Source organism: Corvus hawaiiensis, chromosome 3, assembly GCF_020740725.1.
Source record: "Corvus hawaiiensis isolate bCorHaw1 chromosome 3, bCorHaw1.pri.cur, whole genome shotgun sequence".
In the NCBI taxonomy this organism is placed as follows: Eukaryota; Metazoa; Chordata; class Aves; order Passeriformes; family Corvidae; genus Corvus; species Corvus hawaiiensis.
In genome coordinates this window covers 116,088,341-116,110,110 of record NC_063215.1, presented here as the reverse complement: position 1 = coordinate 116,110,110, position 21,770 = coordinate 116,088,341, and the positions used below count along the sequence as shown (strand labels likewise).

Here is a 21,770-nt window from a genome sequence, read left to right as displayed (position 1 = left end):
CTGCCCTCTGCGAAATCGACACCACCACCTGGGGTGGTGTTATCTGTTTCACAGGAGCATGGATAGCTTTATGATCATGGCAACAAGTGAATTACTGCTGCACATGTCTAGGTAGTTCTGCTGTCAAGCTGTCAGGCCACAGAGGACTTACTGCATTAGTTATTGACATGCAAGAGTCAGGAGATAATTCAGGCCATTAATTATTCACAGATGTTATCACTGCTCCAAGCAGAATGGAGCTGGTTTCCCCTTTGTAATTAAAAAGGAGATAATTTGATGTGTGATATAGCTCAGTACCACAGCACCCAGAAACCGGAGACACCTGATCACATCCCAGAGCGATGATAACGCATACTAAAAATTGTGCTTGTGAAAGATGCCCTACCACTGGTTTAGGCAGGTGGGAGCTGTGAATGGCTCAGCTTTGCTCAAACCCTGTATCCAGTAAAGGCAGTGATAAGATTCCCACTAAGCTGTGGGAGCAGAGGCAGATTCAGTGTGTAGGTGTTTTGAAAATCCTACCTTCAAGCCCAATTCAAAGTCCATTAATGCTAAAGGTGTCTGTTGACTGTATTAAAACTTGGCTCAAACCCATATCTATTAGATCACTGAGCCAAAAAATATGGCTTAATCCTATTAAATATTAGCCTGCTTTAAACTGGATTTCCTAAGTAGGTAAGCCTTCTGACTTCTGTCAGCAGCAAGAGCTGTGCACAAACCACTGTGCCTCCTTCCCAAACATGTTTGTGTCATACCTGTTTTCCCTGGGAATTTCTCCTGTGAGATTAACATCCACCTACAATATCGACACCCCCATCCTCCCTTCTCCTGCTTCATTTAATTCGGAGATGAATCTTCTCCTTTTAGAAATTACTCCTGTGCAAAGTGTTTATTTTAATCGCAAGGTCCATGGCTTAGTGCTTTCTGCAGAAGTCCGGTATCCCAGTGAATCCAGGAGACTGATGGTACAATGGAGAGTACCTGGTTCCTTACACAGTGTCCAGACACATAATGTTTTTGGACTGTGCCATCAGCCCCTTGTCATTCCTTTCACTGTTTTTCTTGTGTCTTCCTATGTCCCATACCAAGGGCTGAGTGTTGCCTCACTGATCTCTCTTTCTCTCTCTCTCTCTTCTCCCCCTCTCTCTCCTTACCTTGCTACCACTATTGGGATGTAGAGTAAAGATGCTGGTATCAGGACTTTGGTTATGTTGGATGAGCAAGGAGGTAAGTTCAGATTGCTTCAGTAAGGAAGTATAACCTTTCTCAAAGTGCTGTACTGACTGTGTGCAACCCTGGAAATGAGGGACAGAAAATACGTGTGGTTGTGCATGAGAACCCAAAACCTCTTTGCCTTCAGCTTTGTTGTCCAACAGAGAAAAATGTACAACAGCTGCCTGAGAGTCTGTACTTCTTTTGATCTGCTTCCCATTAATGTCAAAGAGAGCTGCAGGCTGAACTCATCCAAATCACCATTTGATTTCAGCAAGCTTTGGGTCAAGATCCAGATACATGATGAGAAGATTTGTCTCTATAAGTGTAAAATCCAGCATTATTTATGCAGGTGCTACATCATTTTCCCACTTGTTTAAGTCACAAATGAAAGACATGCAATAAATGCAACCCAAGAAAAGGTAAAACAGGTTTAGTTTGTGTAAAATTCAGTTACTTTTTGTACAGTAGTGAGGTGGTGGGGATGACAGAATTTTAGCATTAAAAAGTGTGACACAATCAGTTCATTACAATTGTCCATATAGGAGGTTTCAGGCTTAGACTACCTTCCTGTGGATGACAGTGACAAAGACAGAGCCTGATATATTCAATACATTCCAGGAAATTACATTTTTGCCCTTCATAATACTACATAGAAAAGGTAGCTTTCTCTCCCTCTCAATATAACTAATAAGTCTTCATTTGCTGTAGCCCCACAGCCCCAGCAAAATGGTGGCTCCAATAAATCAACAGAGTATAAATTTCTGCTACTCTCTATCAGACCAGCCCCCCAAAGGCCCCTGTTATTATTTACTATGTGGCATGACACAAAATTATTATTAGGAAATGTTTTCTGCAGAGGTAATGCTGTATTACTCATCAAACCCAGATAATGATAATAAACAAGGGTATGGAATTGTTGAGAAACGGACTGCAGAACCAGACAGGTCCTTTCCAGTTGTAATGTCCCTTCCTCTCTGACACTATAATGAGTGAAAAGTAATAACAAGACCTAAATGGAAAGTATTTTCTTCTATTTGCTCTTTTATGTATGTCTCATTGCTTTCCCCCAACATCCCCTCTTTAGGGAGGAGAATTTAACCCAACCAAATTTTGTCACATCGATTTGTCTTGACAAGAAAAATATTACAGAGAATATTTTATTGTCTTAAAAAAAAAAAAAAAGGCAGTAAAAGAACTACCACTGAATACAAAGAACCAGAAATTACTTACGTTAAAACAGACATGGCACCTGTCTAAATAATGTGGTTTATTTCAGAAGTGAATTTTTCAGTTGTAATAAATCACAAATATTGTCAAAGAAAGTCTGGGAATACCCAGGTGTGTCTTGCAATGTAATTCACAGGCAGAGCAGCAGAAACTTTAGTGGTTTCTGGGAACATATATTTCTGTTCTTTAACTGCTATTTTCCCACAGAATTCTAGGGAGATTTATTTTGATTTTAATCCTGAATTTTGGTAGGTTTTTTTTACTTTGGAATTCTACTATTGCTAAACCCCTGTATTCAGTATGTCTGACTGATTCACTCTGTAGCCATGACAGGAAGGACAATCTGGGTGAGCCAAGGAGCTGAGGCTGGACACACTCACCTCTCTGGAGTCCAGGGAACTCAGTCTTAAACCCTTATTGACAGTGAGACCTGAAATGCTTATTGTACAGCCAGAGATGCAGTTAGTCAATACCTGTAGGAAAGAATCAGACAGTTTTGAAGCCTCTTTAAATTGGTTATGGTCATGCCTTTAGTGGTTCAGTGAATTTAGCTTATGACTATACAGTGTGGATTTCTCAAGGAAAACAGCCAAATAATGTTACAAACCCTACAAATACTGTAACCTTGTACTATGCTAAATGTTTAATTAAGTTTTCTTCGTTTTAACCATATGTAAGTGTAGTAATTGCTAATTTTTTTATTTCATTTTAGCAATAAAGGACACTACTGGGCAAAATACACTAATGATGACTTTGAACCCTCTGTAATTAGTGCAATGTGTGCAGCTCACGGATGTCTCAGCAGATTATCAGATTAAGGACATAATTTGCTAACACTGCCATGTGATCTCTCTGCAGCTGACTGCACAAGTCACTTAAGATTATTAGGTGTTAAATATACAGAAAACATGACATTGATCTTTCCAGTGGGCGGCAGGTAGAAGATCTAATCTCTGCACTTGCTTGAAGCTCCATTTCTAGGTTTCCTTACAAAATTGCTTGTTTTGAGGTTAAACAGACCTTACATGGAAAAACCTTTCTGAGCTGATTCAACCCAAATACTGCAAAGCAGAACTATTTTCTGGTATCAGTAAGCAGTAGTCTCTGGGATCATAACAGGCAATAGGTCAAGGTAATTTCACAGTGCCAGGTATTGTACAACAAAGCCAGCCTGGATAGATGCTGTTGCCCGAAGGTTTAGCACAGCTGGCTGCACAGCAGGTTACAGAGTCTGTCATGACCCTCGGAGATCTGGAGCTTCACAAGAGCTTTCTGTTTCACAGAGAATGGCACTCCCATAAAAACTAGAGACCTCCTCCAGCGTCCTTTGTAGAATGGGAACCTGAGTAGTCCTTCTGCAATATCAAGAGTTATCATTTTTTGGGTCAGGTATTTGTCACCCAAACCAGTTCAACACAGTTCTTCCCCCAGGGAGCCCACAGGAAGGACCTAGGAGTTTAGATTCTCCTTGCTGGGTATTTTCCCTCACTAAGAGAGCCTTTCCCAGCCCCCATATGTATCCATAATGCTTACATTTTTTTAAATCTGGCTTTGAGTCAAGCTCCCTTAATTAATGATTTAAATAAAAGTATGTATAGAAGTCTTTAAACAAAAATACTTGTATTTACATGAAAAAATTAATGCTGCAAAGGATTATTGAGCAATGGCAATTCCTCTGCTTCTTTAAAGCATGCTAACTTAGAAAAATGTTAATATTTGGATGCATTTTGGTTAAAAACAGACTGTACAAATAAACCTAATAGTACAAAGTAAAGATATGAAGGTAAACCTGAAGTGTTAACACAGAAAAGGTCCCAGACTGGTAGCTGTCTTCATCCAAAGGAAACTCCCATCACCTATCATATCAGCATATCAGCATGGTCAAAGATTTGGACCTTCAAGGACATTTTTTGTGTAATGATGTCCTCGTGCAGTTTATTACAGAAGAATTTTGTTCCTGTATTTCAAATGAGGTGGAGGGGAGAAACTTTTCCAATAACAACAGTAGCAGCACAGTCATTTTTCATCCAAGACAAGATAGAGGAATAGCCACAACTTTGATAAGACACTAAGAAAATGTCAGTGCAATTGGAATTTTCTCCTTGCACCACAAATGCACAACCAGCAATGCCAGGGAACAGGGGGAGGAGATTAACCTACCCAGCAGATCTTACTCCAAATCAAGCTTAAAAAGGAGATAAAACTTGGAGATAACTGGGCAATCCTACAAACAAAAGCACTGGTACCAGTTGATGGTACCCATGCAAGCTTACCTCCACTCCTTTTGCAGGAGTTGTGAGTTTGGCAGTTTCGTATGCTATGGCTAATTAGCAAAATAAAAGGGAACTCACAACTACTCCTGATTCCACAGGGGAATTGGTATTAATTACACTGAAATTGTAGCACAGAACACAAAGCAGGTTGTGCCTTTGTCTACTGTTATTTTTAGCACAGCTACATGTGGGCTCACAGCTCTCCCCTCCAGCTTTCTTCCATTGGTATCTGTGCCCAGCAGTGCCTTTCAGAGCACAGCTAGGTCAGGGTTCAGGATTTCTGAAAAGGCTGTCCCAGATACATACTACGCTCCAATATGATTCTCCTCTATGGAAAATGGGATCATGGCGTAGCATTGGACATAGTTAATCTGCTGACTTTCAAATGAAACCCTCGTGTACGCAATTATGATTACAATGTGTTCTTCAATGTGCCCTTTTTCTTTTCTTTTTTTCTCCAATTAAAATTGTCCTTAGGGGAAATTGCTTCACTGCACAATACTGCAGGCAAAGGAGCAAGTTCTGATCTCCACAGGCATTTAACTGACATTCAAGCACAGGCCCCAGATCCTGGACATCAGTCAAGGAATATTTGTTATACATTACAGATGGGGATGCAAAGGTGAAGCAACACCACGCTTGCTCTGTGCTGGTCTTGCTACCAATGCCTTGTAAGATGCTTTTGCAGCTGTTTTTGTTCAGGAGACCACAGGAACAGCTGAGGGATGCCCTTGCTACAGCTTCCCTGCCCCAGCCACTTAACCCAGATCAGTCATAGGATGGGGAATTGCCAGGATGTTACGGAAGATCCTGGCAAAGACCCACTGGCAAATGGCCACAATGCTGTGATAAAACTAACAGGGCTAGCTTATGGGCCCTCAGTTATCTTACAGAAGTAACTCACAAATAGAATGATACAGGTAAAAAACTGTTCTTGTTTGTGTCCTTCTGTTGGTTTGCTGTAAGATCTGGAAGAAGATTTATGGTCACTACCTTGAAATGAAAGTGGTGTTCTCAGACATCAATATACAAAAAGGGCTAATAATTAGCAGAGTTTTCCAGAGGGAAAAAAAATGAAGGAAATCTCAATGAAACTTATCTCTGATGTGTATTCTGCTTCCAGCCAGCACCAATTCTCTTACATATATATCATATATCATACATAAACATATAGATGCAGTTTATTCAAATAATATTGCAACAAACTGTCAAACGATGTTCAAACTCTGACCTTGAAGGGCTTCTCTAAATGGAAGACAAAAGACATTATCTCTTGTAGGCGTGAATTTGCGTAGGTTCATGGCAGTATATGCAAACAAACTGTCTTCCCTAAAACCTTTAATACAGCACAGAACGTTGGAATAGGGAAGATCTACGGAAACAGACATTAAATTAACCTCTCAATAGCCATCTGATTTCCTACCAGCAGTGATTCATTCGGGGCCACATTTTAATAGCAGTTATACCAAAACAAATCCAGTGTGACCTCATTAAGTTAATTCCACTATAATATTTATGCCTCAATAATTGTGGTTAGACTCCTGAATCTATTTTCTTGCCTGTGGGACCGGATCTTTGACAGGTATAAATTGGTGTTGCTCCATGAAGCCAGCATAACTATGCTGATTCAAACCAGTTAATAATCCATCCCACAACATTAACAGCTACCAAGTGGTTTCAGGACCAGCAGCCAGCTGTCTAGACTTCTGGGCTACAAGTATGACATGGGGTTTTTTACACTGATGAGGTTTCCATTAATGGAAGATAAATTAGTTGTGGCTCCCTTTCCTATTCAGAAATAGCTCAGGCATCAAACACAAATTCTGAAGCAGGATAAAGTCAGGATTCTAGAGAGGGCTATGATTTAAATGGAAGTCTTTGAGTTGTGTCAAATATACTCTTCAATACACATTTATTTAGGCAGAATAGGAAACAGGTAAAGAAAGTTCAAAAGGCCCTTTTACATACATGGCTTCAGACAATGTGCATGGGGGCAAGGAGAATTGCTTAGACTGAAAGCCACCAGTGGTACCAGATCTAGGACTGACCCATGCAGTGTTAACCTGGCTTTTTCCACTGGACAGACAAGGTTAGAGAAGCACTAGCAGGAAAATCAATGGAAGAAAGGTCAGTGCCTCTCATTCCCCTCAGTGTCAAAATGCACATGTGGGTACAGCCTTCTTTTAACTGAAGAGGGGCTCTGCAAGCACAGCTCTCGCAAGCAGGAGCTCGGGGTCTGTGACAGAAGCGTAGCAAATCCCATCATGCTGCATGAACCACCATAAAAGCCAGCTCCCACTCCCACAGCTGCTTCCCAGAGCGAGAGTAAGCATTGCCCAATTGCAGGAGCAGGCAGGACCCGGGGTTAGTGAGGAGCAGGAGCACAGGGAGGGGTGTCCCCTTCTACCACAGACTCACATTTCTGATGAGAACGACAGTCTGTGCCTACGGACACAAACCAAAGCTTCTGCTGAAGCCTAAATTGCAATGTGCATTCAGGCAATCCAACCTTGCATTTCTGGTTCTCAGCTCAGCTGTTTATCTGGCAGAACTTGTGCAGTCTCTCTGTCAGGTTTCCTTCTTAGTTTCCCAATCCTTTGCTTACACAATATGTGCCCCTTTTAGAGGACAGTGCCAGGTAACTCTGATCCTCTAAATAAATCCTTGAATTTGGGATCAATAACTCCCCTGGTATCAGGAGAGAGGCCCATCCAATGAGGAGAATGAGAACCGACAGCTGAAAAGCAGATGAGTCTCACCAGACTGACATGGCACCTCTCCTTCTCAAAGCCCAGTCTCATGCAAAAATTAAACAAAGAGCACAAGTTCAATACTTGAATTATTCCAGCTTGAATAATTTAGCCCAGGATTTTCTAGGCCCTCGAGGGGTTAGGTTCCTGTTTCCCATTAAAATTAATTAATTTTAATGGGAACTGGGTGTCTAAACCCCCCAGAAAGCTTTGAAAAGCTGAACCTCAATTGTTATTAGAAACCCAAGTAAGAAATTAGGCTTATTCATGTTCTCAAAGAAGTCAAGAAGAGCTTTATACTGACGTCAATATACATATGATTTTTCTTCTAAAATGCCTTTTTTTCCTGGATAGGACTCAGTTAATGTCAGGGATGACATTAAATTTCTTCTACAACCAGTGCTTTTAGTTCCTTCCTCTACAGTCTAATTCTGTTTTTTTTCTATTCCATATGGGGAATAGGGAGGTATTCATGTTTTACTGGGATTGCTTTACTTTTCCTTGTTTAGGTACACTTACAATTTTTAATGGATTGAAATGCTGCTCCAAGTAACTTTCTGATCCTGGGTAGTATTTGAGTTTATCCTTCAGGAACAAATGGTGTAAAATGTAAATCCCGTGTAGAATGTAAATCCCATATACAATGCCGTCCCTACTCCAGACTCCACACAGGACCCTTGGTCCCATTGGATCCCTATCTGTTTACATCAGTGGAGAATCCATTCCTACACTTTTACATCGTGGCATTCTGCTCCTCTAGGACATTTTGCCCAGCTTTAAAAGTGAAAAAAATTAACACATTAAGTTATTCTGAGCCACAAGGTCGCTAAAAAAACCCTAAACCACCACCAGCCTTAGGTGGAAATATGCCAAATTCTGTTTGATGCCAGCAGAGAAACAGGGTCTATATATGGCTGGTTTCTGGGCCTGGTGCTTCTTAACTTGCCCTGGAGCAAAGCAGAAGTGACCCCACTGAAAACACGAGTCTTCACTCAATGGCTGTTTCCATAAGGTCCCTTGGGGCCAGAGACAAGGAACATCACAGCTGATGACCCTCTCCCGGAGAGCATCAGGCTCCTGGAGTGGTTTCAGTTGTTCCATGTTCACTGAGGTTACTCCTGATTTGCAGCACCCACACCAGGAAGAAAACCAGCCCTGAGGCCACACTCAGATTAGAGATCAATATCCAACGCCAGTCAAAGTGGCAGGTCTCAGTTTCCTCAGCCTCTGGGAGAAAAGGGTACCTGGATACAAGCCCTTAACAGCTCACTCCATTTCTGGTGCCATTAACTAGCAGCTCTCTCACTCACTAATCAAAGCAATTGTGCTGCCCAAATCCACCTAATTCCAAGGCATTTGTAAGCGTAAGTAACTGAAGTGTTTTCCATGGAACGACATATTTTCTCTAATATTAACATACATAAATGCAAAATAATAACTCTTCCTTTCTCCTGGATGTCACTGTGTCATAGTAAGTTGATGTATTGTATTATGTTTCTGGACCTTGAACTTTATAACCCTTCCTTTCTACATCATTATGTCTTGTTTATATTAATATATTTCAAATAAATTCCTCCTTTGTTTTACTCTTCCCATACTAGTAAAAAAAACCTTCAGCATCCAATGCAGCATACATCCTTTCAGCAATGCATCAGCTCAGATTAATGCATTGTAATGTCATTATTAACTCAGTTCTACATGGTCATTTTTCATGTTCTGTTGAAGACAAAATCAAACAAACAAAAATACAATTCATTCCACACTGTCATCCCTTTGTCCTGACCAGAACAACTCGATCGTGTTGAAGAAGGCATGAACCATATCAACCAAGACATGAAGGAGGCCGAGAAAAATTTAAAAGATTTAGGGAAATGCTGTGGCCTTTTCATATGTCCTTGTAACAAGTAGGTACTGGGTACCGGCTCTGCTATGTGGTGTCCAGTTTTTTGTCACAGTGAATGTCTGAAGTTTTTGTCTTTTTTTTCTTTGTCCTTTTCCATCTGCTTCATTCTGTGGGGATAAAATACTTGTGTTTAATCAGAACAACTGGAACGCATCGAAGAGGGAATGGACCAAATCAATAAGGACATGAAAGAAGCAGAAAAGAATTTGACGGACCTAGGAAAATTCTGTGGTCTTTGTGTCTGTCCATGTAACAAGTAGGTGCTGCCTGCCTCATCTCTTTGAGCACTTAAGGCTGATCCCAAAGGCCTTGTGAAGCTCATCCTTGCTAGGCACATGGACAGGATGAGCATGTGGCATGCAGAAAGAACGATTCTGGTTCAAATGCATTCATCTCATAGCATAGACAACTGACTGGGAATTACTGTAGATGCATTAAATTCAGGCATACTGCAGTGAGAGCTTCACTGTCAACACCTTTTAATGGTAAAAGTTTCAACATTTTACACAAAGTGTACTGAGTGGTTCCATTTTCCAGTGAAAAAAAACTCTGGGGCTACCTTATTCCTGGACACCCTAAATTTTGAAATGTATTTTCACAAACAAGTTTCATAAAGAAAAGAGCTGAAAAATGCAGAAGAGGTCATACTAAACATTGCTCAAAATTGTGAATGAAAGTCACACCTTTTTTTGTTGTTCAACAGAAATAGTCCTCGTTGATATCTTGAAAGAGATGTGACATTTCATAATTGGAAGCCAACTTGAAATGGTTTTCGTCTTGCCACAGGCAACAAATTTGAGAAAACCTCAACATGCCAAATTTGTCTTGTTTGGGTAGCACGTACACTAAGCAGAAATGTTGAAATCAAATTTGCTTGCATGCCATCACACTTGAACGAAACCGTCCTCCAAGTAATGCAAAGCTTGTTTTAAATGCCAAATGAAAATGTGATGTGCGGTTATGTGGGTGTAGGAAATCGGGGACAAAGTGGACCAATCCCAAGTCCTTGAGGAATGGCAAATCCAGCATGCAGTGAGTAGTCATGAAGCCAGGTTGCAGTGAAAACATTCCTAAATGGTTGGCCAGAGACTGTGCAGGAAACAAAACAGAGAATAGTGTTGCTGTAGTATTAAACTCCCTTTCTGGGTGAACTTTGTTCACAGCCAAAGCCAGGTCCTACCCTGGTTATCAAGACCAAAGGAAAGAGAGGTGTCATAGAGTTCAGGGGGTATTTTGTGAAAAATCAGAACGTCAGGACTGGGGTTTTGCCTTATCAGTCACATTTATTTTGAAGTTAATTCCCTTGGGACACAATGCAGATACTGCCTCAGGTTTTTTTTTTTTTTTAAAAATCTATTTTGCTTCTTTGTACCAAGCCCTGAATACTTTTTTCGGGTAAACATTTTGCCCAGAATTATTACTGCCTTGAAGAGCAATGGGAGAGAGGGCAGGAGGAATGGGAAGAGCTGCATAAACCCCTTTTGCAAGTGGTATGAGCTCTGACAGGCTTTAGCCCTGCTGCCCTGCACCAGAGGAGCTGGTGCACAAGAGCTGCAGGTATGAATACAGCAGAAACTTTACATCTCCCACACTGTGCAAGCTGTAAAACTCAGAACTGACAGCCAGACATGTGACAGGGATGGGATTAGCACCTGGCATGTGGCACTAAAACATTTGCCACTTTGCTATGACTGCAGCGTCATGCTGCAAGAACAGAACGGTTCTGCAGCTGCTGTAGGGGGCATTAATTTGTAAAGGTGTCTCTTCCCTTCTCTAAGGCATTGTGACCCTATCAGTCTGCAGACAGATTTCATAGGTCAGCATTGCTAACCAGTGCTCAGAGTATGGATGAACGATGCTTTCAGAGGCTGTTCCCTGAGTCACTAAGCCAGGACTCCACTGGTACAGATAAGATGATGTTCTGAGGAGTGGAGTGTGGGAGAGAAATCCATACAGTTCTGGGCATCAGAATCACCATGATCCCTTAATGCTCTTCTGGCTGGTGGGAGATTAATGGCATATATTTAAAAAAGATTAACATTTCACATGTAACTCTACCCTGATATATAGTGAAAGTACAGTTCTGTGAGGCCTAAAAATATGTAAAGCTTGATCCTACATTCTTAGGAGACCCAAAATGCCCACGGCATGGAACTTTGACCGGGTTGCATTCAAAAGGACAATTGCTATTGACCATGAGCAGATTCAGACTCTGTCTGTTGACTTTAATTGGAAGTCCACAAGAAAACAAGAGATCAGATTCTGGGTGTATAAAGTCATTTACCTTAAACACAGAGACTATCTCACTGCCAAAGTTGCACAGGTCTAAAGAACAGGCAAAACCCTGTAAATGTATCTGCAGCAAGAGAATTACTTCCACTCGTTTCTAGAAATGCCAAAGCTGATGTATAGCTTCAGAGAACTAAAATTAAACAAGCCAACCATAATCTTTTTAAGTCTTCACAAACTTTAATAGGAAATAAGCAACAAAACAGATGAATAGGAAAGATCCTCTTTTAATCTGCATTTTAATTCTGTATTGGAGCATACAACACATCTTCAGGCTCATTTAAAACTGAGCTGCTTCAGGGGGCATGGAGAGAACACAACACCAGAAATGGGTTTGCCATGTCCTTTCCCAAATCCCCCAGAAGCACCTTCAGTTCCTCCCCCAAAATCCAAGCCACAGGGCTGTTTATAGGACTGATTGGAGCTGACCACGGAACAGCAAAACCAGAGATATTTGCAGTTCCCTGTGGTTTTGTTGGAAGCTGCCCCATTTCCAGAATAAAATCACGAACTTATACCTGTGGACCCCAAACCCTCACATTCCCCTGTTAAAATGTTCAGTCTTGCCTGGTGACCCCAATGACAGCAGCCCTAAATAGGCTGCACGTCAGTCTGCCACTCTAGGGGTGCCTGGATTTTAATTTTCTATCCGTGGCAGCTCAGTTAAAAATGGCTCTCTGAAAGCTAATGTGACTGCCACAAAATACAAATATAACAAGTTGCTAGGCTGTTTTTGAAGTCCTGTGGTTTAAAACTCCTGAAGGAGGTGATGATCCATTTTTGCCTGTGTCTTGCTTATTGTGAAGGCTGTTACTGCTGATGCATTAAGGGTATGATGAACTATTGGGGCAACTGTGCTAGTGAGAATGCTTTACTTCTTATTCATGCCTGTAGCTGGTGCATGAAGAAAAATGTAGAAAAATTTCCCTTTCTGATGCTAGATTGCTCGTATCTTTTATTTTCTCCTGCACTCATTTCACTTCTGCCTATTTTACTTTTTGTCTCTGTGGACAAAGGTTTGTACATCAACTGTCGATGTATGATTACTATTTTCAAGTACCGATATATTATTTGAAAAATCTAATGAACCCTATGATAAAATCATCCCCAAATCACCTTGGGAAAGATCAGTGGCTTTAAATGCCTATTATGCCACATACATATTGAAAAAATATCAACAGAAGCCAAATATTCTGCATGGTAAAATGTTAAATTCCAGCCAAATCCATTTTTCTCTAAGAGGGTGTGTTGCTGTGATGTGATGTACACACTATACTTGGCAGTTCTGTTTTTATGTCTGTCTGCCAGTACGTTCTCTGTGTTTGATGTCAAAACATATGTGTCACTGAAATGAAACAATGTTTTCTACTTATCTGTATTTCTTCTCTTCTTTTTTCTTTTTTCTTTTTTTTTTTTTTTAAATTTTCCTTCTTTCTGGAAACTAAGTCAACATCCAAAAACCTGTGTGCAGTGTTGTAGACCTGACAATTGCAATTCACCCTATTGGAAACTAAACCTCTGACCATCACTGTTGTGGCAGTAAAATAAAAAATGAACAAAAACCCACCCCCTCCTTTTATTCAGGGTTATGATATATCGGTATACAACCAATGACCCTCTATCTGAAAATTCATTTGCTTGATTCAGCTTTTAGCTTGGAGAGGTAAAGAGTTTTGCATTTGTCCTTGTGCACTCGATGCTTTTTTACTCATCATCTTTTTCGCATAGGCTTAAATCAAGCGATGCTTACAAAAAGGCCTGGGGCAATAATCAGGATGGTGTTGTAGCCAGCCAGCCTGCACGTGTCGTAGATGAACGGGAGCAGATGGCCATCAGTGGTGGCTTTATCCGCAGGTGAGCCTTTTTATCCACTGTTTTCTCTCTGTTCTCCTTGTCACTGATATATTTAGATTTCTTCCATATGGTCATGAGTTCTGTGGTGCTCATTAACTCCTTCAGAGGTGCCGGGTAATGTGATGGAGCCAGGGTTTTCCACCAAGCGGTACTCAGATTCAGGCTGATGGTGATTAAGACACGTCCTAAAGGTTTGCTGCATCTAGTGACTTCTCCTGGCCCTGAGGGTCACCTGAGCTCTAGTGAAAAGAATGGTTACCTTGCTGGAAATCCTGGAAGTAAGGGTCTTGGCCCTGAGAACCAGAAGATGCTTGAAAACACAACCCCCAACCTTCCTCTTTGAGACTGCCCAGATTTGGGCAATAATAAACTAGAAATAATGTCTATTTATTTATTTCACAGTAGCACCGTGAGGGTGCAGACAGCCATGGCCAGCCAGCACTGTCCTCTGCACTCCAGCTCCCAGTGTGAACACTTTTCCTGGAGGCCTTATTATGGGTCTCACTAATGACAGTTGTCAAACGCCTTAGAAATGAAGTGTCAGATAAATACTAGCTTATTGCCATTATGTCTCAAGGCATGTAGTGCCCGTTATCCATCCTTGCCAGAAGATGTACCAAAGCATCAAGCAGCCCTTCCCTTCTTTGCAACAACAAAAAAGCCTCAGGCTTCCTGCCAAAGCTTAGAGCCAAGCGCAGAACTTGAAAAATGCTTTAAACTAGAGGTGCATCCCTCCCCTGCTCATGAGTATTTTCAAAACCTCACTGCATGGGGAATGATGCCCCATTCCTCAGCTGCTGGGAAGCCACAGCTATGGAGAAACAGTGGGAATGCCTGGGCTCTCAAATGAAAGCCAGTCTGATGCACACAGCTATATTAATGGCAACCGCACTGCAAACTTCCCACATCACATAGGGACCCAGCACAAAGCACCTACTGATTACAGTGCTTATGGGGCATGTATTTAGATGACAATGCTATCAGCATGGATAACAGCATACCAGTAGGCAAAGCTTTGATCTCTGAAGATTAAGGACACTAGATTAATAAGTAATTATCTTTCCAAAAACTATTATCCACTTATTTTTTTGGCTGCTGTGATAAAGGGAAGTCAGTGTGATAGAAACAATGCTGTCATACAATCTGGAGCGTGGGATGGAGTTGCCATTTAAGTTTGATGGGTCTGCCATTCACTTTTTTTTTTTTATTTCTGGATGGCAGCCCCACCAAAATGAAGGCTGGGGCATGATAACAGAATAGCAATGAAGGAAGTTATGCTACACCATAACTGTTCTGCAAATAACCGGGAGCACCCCTTGGGCACCTACATGAACACAAATTGTGTAAGAGGCTCAAAGTAGGAATTTTCTGAGTGGGATCCATAGAGTTTGCTTTTCCCAGCATCAGTCACCACCTGCCTCTTCAGTCATTGGAGAGTTGATCTGGGCCTTGGCTCAAGCACAAGCTTTTTCTTCCAAAGAGCAAGCAACTGCAAAAGATGGTGCTAAGAATGAGAGATGAATGATCTTTACTGAAGCCAGTAAATCTGAGAGAAGCTGGTTCTGTCTTTCACCAGAAATACAGTTAATTAAATAGGATGTTAGGTCAGGATTTTCACAGCTGAAGCACCTCTTCCCCGATATCTCTGTGAGCCCCAAGCATACAAGGACTGCACAGTATTCATTAACTATCTGCAGTTCAAGGAGGGGAGCTACTATAGCTGTAATTCCACCACCTTCCAGCACTTCCCATGAATACTAACCACACACAGATCCAAATGGAGCACCCTTTCAGTCTTTCTTTGGGAAGGATGATCACTGCAGAGAGGTGCAGGATGTGGTACATACTGCCAGCTCAGACAGCAACACTCAGTAACAGCAGACATGAGCAGTACAAACAGAGCACTGATAACCCAGATAACTGAGCCCAAAATGCAAAAAATAAGCACGTAACATTTTTCAGGTTATCAACTCATTAATCCCTTTTCTTCAAAGCTGAGCACAGCAACCTGCTCCTCAGGTGACAAGTGACAGAGGATGCAGTGGAGGTTTCGAGTGAATCACGGTTTCAGGGGGAAATCTCCTGTCTCTGCTTTAAAGAATTGGTGTTTTGCTCCCAGGGTAACAAATGATGCCCGGGAAAATGAAATGGATGAGAACCTCGAGCAGGTCAGCGGCATCATTGGCAACTTACGTCACATGGCCTTGGACATGGGCAACGAGATCGACACACAGAACCGCCAGATTGACAGGATCATGGAGAAGGTAAGAGCTGCCATTTCGAAGAAGACCCCGAAAGGGTCTGTGTTTTCCTTTCTGCTTGGAGAGGACAAGGGACAGAAATAGCTCCTCTCTCCTCCCTCCGAATCCTTGGGCCAAAGCAGAGCTCACTGCTGTGAATCTGCAGTAGCCTCCAGTGCAGGTGGGGTTGAACCCAAGCTGTTGAGTTTGCCACACAACTGCAAGGGGACCCCTTGGCTGACATCAAGGCTCCTTCTGCAATTGCTCTGAAAAAGGACAAGTGTCCTGAGCTATGCGGAACTGTGGGGCATGGATCTGACTGCCCTGGAACTTCCTGGAAAGTTTTAAACCCTCCTGGGCTTTTCCTTCCTCTGAAACTTCATGAGCAGCTCAGGATTAGATCACCTGCTTGGAGGACCAGTCCCCAAAAGAGGATGGGGATTTATTAAGCAAAACTTTGCCATATGGTAACAGTGCAGCCAGTTTTGTTGTGCTGCTTAAAACAACATTAGGACAGAGATCTACCTGTTCTCTTGGGGGAGGGTGTGTGTTTATGTATATATGTATATATAGTTATTTATGCATAATTGGGCCCTGCATGGCCCCAGCGGAATAAAAAAAGCTCAGCATTAGTTCTGCAAAATCACCACCTAAAACGGCATTCCTGTGCCAGACCTGCACTGCAGATTTCTGAAGCAGAGAGCAGCCCCCTCCAAGCCCGGCTCGGAGCTCACTGCCATCCTTAGATCCCAAGATCTGCAAGCCATCTGCATTGGTACTGGCAGAGCTCCAGGCACAGGCAGAGCCAGGCTGAAGTGACATAAGAGGCTAGATCTTCATCTGGTGTAAAATCAACACAACTCTGCACTTCCGCTGAGATTTACACAACCTGAGGGTGTAACCCAAGGACTTAGACATGGTGTTTAGAGTTAATTCTGACCTCAAGTGGTAGAGCTGGTGCTCTTGAGCCTTCTTACACATGCAAGCCTCCGCACACAAGCAGGATGTCCGTCCCTGTTTTTCACGTCAGTTAACTATATCAGAGCCTAGTTAAAAGAGTTAAGGAAAATACTGCACTGAGGGATTCACTCCAAGAGCTTTCCTTATTGGAGGTGGATTCCAGAGAGAACTGGGTGAAGTACACATTGTCTGAAAGGTGGGAAGATCATCCCTGACAGAGAGGCCATCACCTGGCACTGCAGAGCACATGGCTTTGCATTGGTCAAAAGTCTTGTTTTATAAAGCTGCATGTGTTTGACTGTATTGGAAAATGCACAGTATTACTGGGATGCCATTCTGCACCGTTTCATATTTCTGGGAAAACTAGGAGCATCAGGGGAAGGATTTACTGCTGCTATCCATATGAAAAGAACTAGAAAGCAGCACATCTCTCTATACTGCGAGAAGGGACTGGGAGTTTATACAGCCTACACCATAAGTACCTTTAAACAAGAAGCCTATTATATACATTATTTTCCCAAAGCGATGAGGATGTGCACTATTGTGTTCCCACCTCCCCTGTTCATGTCACAGTGGCAGGAGATGTGCCCTGTGGATGGAAATCAGTGGCATCCTACCTGTGCCTGCAGGATCCTATCCCAAAATACAGCAAGCCCAACAAGTCACTGTTCTCCTACCAGCTCAGGCTTGCAAACATCTGGATTTTGAAAACATTGACCAGGCCCTCTGTGCACATAAAGCACATGGGCCAAACCTCTAGGCAATGCATGCTGAGAGCAGTGAGCTAAGGGACCAGCCTTCCAAGTCTACATGGTCTTCTTACAGACCTTGGCATTTTGTACAGCAATGGCAAAATAACATTGGCAGTGAATGGGATTCATAAAACCACCCAGGGCCCTTGGCTAAGGAACAGTGACACATTTGTGAAAGATGGATTTGCATTGTACACAGAGGAGTTGTCATGAGAGCAGCACAAAAATAAGACAGTCTTCAGTCTTAGTGAAAAATAAGCCAAATTTCCCAGAGTAAAGACACACAGTAATGAGGTACTAGGAAAAGAACACAATGTATTAATAAAACCCTCTATAAAAGTCAGAAATGATGGTTAGCTAGATAATAGGGAAACCACAACTGCACGCACATCCAGTCTGCAATGAAATATGCCAACAGACCCTCATTCCCCTGACAGCATTGCCAGGCCTGTTCTCCTGACCAGCTGGGGCACTGTGCTTTGGGTCAGTTATGATCATTAGAAAGACTCTTGGCTGGCACAGTTTGTGAAAGCTGGGGTACATCACAAAGCTAACCCAAAGTACCCCAGAGTGCATCACAAATGCTCCTAAAGGATTTACCTTAAACTAGATGCATGCACCCAAACCAGAGCAATCTCATAGTGCAGTGATGTAATCTGACCTATGCACAGTAATCAGGACAGCAATGAATAAAAGGCTTTATTTATCCTTTCCTCAGATCAGAGAGAAAGGGACAAAAACCAAAATGAGGATAGGATGAGTAGGTCAAATGGCACAGAGATCATCACCAGAAGAGCCTGGCCCTAAAATCTATCATAAACGAGAGGCTGGGAGGAAAGTAGGAACGGCTCAAAGCACTCTGTCTTAAGTGGGAAGGTCAGCACAAGACTCTCACTGCCTTCAATGCAATGTCATTCACCAGATACTAAGGTCTAAACATCATTAGGAACATGATATTTTGTCACTGTTCAGTGAATATTCATGCATTTCATGACAAAGGTAACTGCTTCCAAACCCATTAACTTTTCAGGTAACTTTTTGGCAAAAGCACACAAAATTGTGGTAGAGAAGGTCAAACTCATGGCTAAAATAAGGGACTGTGGCTTGCAATGAGTAGTTTTGTTGATTTACCTTTGTTGAGGAGCTGGCACATGCTGCTGCACTAAAAATGCACATCTATATAGCATTTTCCAAAACAATTATGGAGAAAAGCCCATGATATTTCAGAATGATTTATTGCACATCAGTATAAACATTTTTAAAGGATTTTTAAATGCATGTGGGAAAGTTGCTTCACCATTCTGTCTTTGCAAATTGGAGATTTAAAATAAATCTGTACAATTTGGATACACAGCAGAGATGTGGGAACAATCATCAAAGCTAACAAAATGGAGCCATCAAACCACAGAAAGAGTTTGCTATTGGGGCCCATGCTTTTAAAGCAGCAACACAATTCTCACCTTTCCCACAGGTCTGATTTTAAAAATTGAAACCATTTCCTATCTAGTGCCTCTGCTAGAATAAGTCGGCATGGCAACGTGGGGTGGAGTGGAGCTTTGCCAGTTTTTGTCAGCTAAAACAGTGTCTTCAGTCTCCAAAACTAACTTCAGCAGAGCTACAGAAAGTCATGGTCGCAGCATCTTCCCACTCAGAGAGAACTCCCAAACCTCCCAAGTGGTGCCATTTTATTAATGGCATTTAATAATCACGACAGGTGTTATCCCAGGGAAAACAGTGCAGTTAATGGCTCAGTCTGTGCAGGACTAAATTCCAGTCTGATTGCTTCAAATCACAGTAGAATCCCGGCCTTTCCTTAACTCCTGTTTATGCTGCTGCCCAAGGAAAGAGGCTACTCTGTCTTGCAACTACATTGGTGAACTGTGGAGTACTGGCATCATTCCCACATATTCCTTTCCTTTCACATGTAGACCAAAGATATTCAGGCTGATCTTTTCAAAGAAATTTATCTTTGGCAGCATTTCCTACATCAGATGATCCAGCTTCTCTGCTCCAGCAAATCTCTACACTGACCAAAATTTTAGTTTTGACTGGTGCCTGATGATCTAAATTAGACCAGAGTCCAGGTCCACTGAATCTTAGAGGGCTCTGAAGCTTTTCCCCAGCAAAATGCAGATGCACACCACCAGTTCTCATGCTGTCATCCATTACCATCAGTACCACCAGTGCTATTATCAGCACCAGCTACAGATCTGGCACAGCATTTACAGGAGTTCAGCGGAGCTGATCATAAACAGAAAAGCTCTGCTCAAAGGCTACATGAAGTGTCACGAAACCAGTAAATCTCCTTTTGAGTCCCTAATGCCACTATAAAAAGCAGCTCTCCAGTATTTTCAAGCTTCATTTTTCCGTAACCTAGCCAAAATTATGGAGGTACCCACAAAGAATTGTCTTTCTTCCCTGTACTCCTTTTCTCTCTCATACTCTCTTTCTTCCCTGTACTCATCTTTCTTTCCTTTGTGTTTCCCCAGGCTGATTCCAACAAAACCAGGATTGATGAAGCCAACCAGCGTGCAACAAAGATGCTGGGCAGCGGTTAAATGCAGAGAAGTGCATTTCCTTTTAATGCTGTCCAGCAGGGCAGCACCTTCATGCTTTTATCATGGTATTTATCTACTAGGTTTGCACACATGCACATATCAGCCCCATTGTAAATGTTGTCCTGTGTAGTTTGTCAGCTTTCCAAAAATGATACTTGTAATTATTTTTTTCTAGATATCTTTCTTTCCAAAGGTTGTACATAGTGCTGATTTGATGGCTATAGCTCACTATGATGTTTTTTGGGGTTTTTCCTTTCCTTGTTTCCATTTTGGATTCCTTTCCTTTTTTTTCCCTCTCCTCATTTTTTTGTTTTTTTAATGATGTTTGCTGAATGACAACACTGTTGGAATGCTAAACGTGCTGTTAACCTTTAAATATACAGTATTGTTCTTGTAAAACTGTGACATTCCACAGAGCTACTGCCATGCTCCTGTCTTTGGGTATCATGATGTTTAAGCACTTAAACCTGCTGTCTTCAGTTCTTCATTGCCATTATCTGTTGTTATGATTTCATGATTAGACAATGTGGAATTATATTACTATAACAAGCATTGCACTAAAAAGTGATGTGATTTATGCATTTATGCATGAGGAATAAATAGACTTTTAGACTCCTACTTAAACAAGAATTTTCCCATGGCAGTAGCACACCAACGATGACAACAAAAGCATGCTCAGTATTCGGACTCTTTTGGGACTATGTTATACCAGCAAGTTTGCAGTTGTGCCACTTTTTTCTTGTTGATATATATATAGTTATTAATCATGATCATTTTTTTTAATTATGAAAAAAAGAGGGATTTGGCACTCACCATTTAGCCATTGCCAGCAAAATAAAAGCTTGGCTGAAAATATGTCAAAGACAAAAAGAAATAAGTGTAATATATTGGGTTTGTCTGCTGCTTTTGAAGACTATCTTTTGGAGGAAACAACTACCATATGAACTGGTGCAAAGAAATGTAATTTTTATAAGGCTCTCTCTTACTAGTCGCTATCCCCATGTGGTTTGTTATCGGTACAGTTCTCTGTTGCTTACCTAGAGCTATGCACACCAAATCGCTGAGATGTTTAGTAGCTGACAATTAAAAAATAATTAAAAAACCTAAATGAATGAACTCTAGATAAACTGTGAGATAAATATCATTTACAGCATGTAATATGAAAATTCCTTATGTCTCCTGTCAGTTTGTGAAGTGATTGACATTTTGTAGCTAGTTTAAAGATTATTAAAAATTATAGATCTCAGAATCCATGCTTGCTTTATCCATTTGTTGCCCTACATGTCAGTGACAACTACTTATTTGCCACTTACCTGGGACAAGAAGTGCAAAGTCTAAAGACTCTTTACAAACTACTTTTGTATTGTATTCAGTGGGAAACTAAAGATTTTGGTTTGCAATACTGTAGAAAAGTAACTACACTAAAAATAGCACTTGGTACATTCCAAGTGACTATTATTTTCAATAACCTGGCTTGAATTGCCAAACACTGAATCAAAATATTTTTCTCTTGTTCAAGGGAAAGAAAAATTGAAATAAACATTATGGTACAGAAAGGTACAGTTCCTTAGTAGATAAAATCCATTCCTGTAGTGGATTTAGTCATGTGCTAATACATCTCTTTTTAAGAAGGCTTTGACCTACAGAATTTGGATAGTCTGCTAACAATGATTTTCTCAAATGACTTAACAACAACTAGGGTTTGCTGCCAATGAAAAGTGTTATCATGTTTTCCCAGGGTTTTTTCCC

General features: G+C 41.4%; 1 protein-coding gene across 2 annotated transcripts in view; it reads left to right on the top strand.

The window, feature by feature from the left end:
- SNAP25 (synaptosome associated protein 25) overlaps positions 1-21,270 on the top strand; it is a 62,008-nt gene extending 40,738 nt beyond the window's left edge. The window contains exons 4-8 of one of the 2 annotated variants that reach the window (XM_048296228.1): positions 1,179-1,227; positions 9,252-9,369; positions 13,386-13,511; positions 15,631-15,775; positions 19,953-21,270. In XM_048296228.1, coding sequence (XP_048152185.1) covers positions 1,179-1,227; positions 9,252-9,369; positions 13,386-13,511; positions 15,631-15,775; positions 19,953-20,021 — 507 coding nt within the window. In that variant the 3' untranslated portion in view covers positions 20,022-21,270. Of the gene's footprint in view, positions 1-1,178; positions 1,228-9,251; positions 9,370-9,506; positions 9,625-13,385; positions 13,512-15,630; positions 15,776-19,952 lie in introns of both variants that reach the window. The other variant, XM_048296227.1, reaches the window with a different exon arrangement.
- Positions 21,271-21,770: the final 500 nt, after the last annotated feature.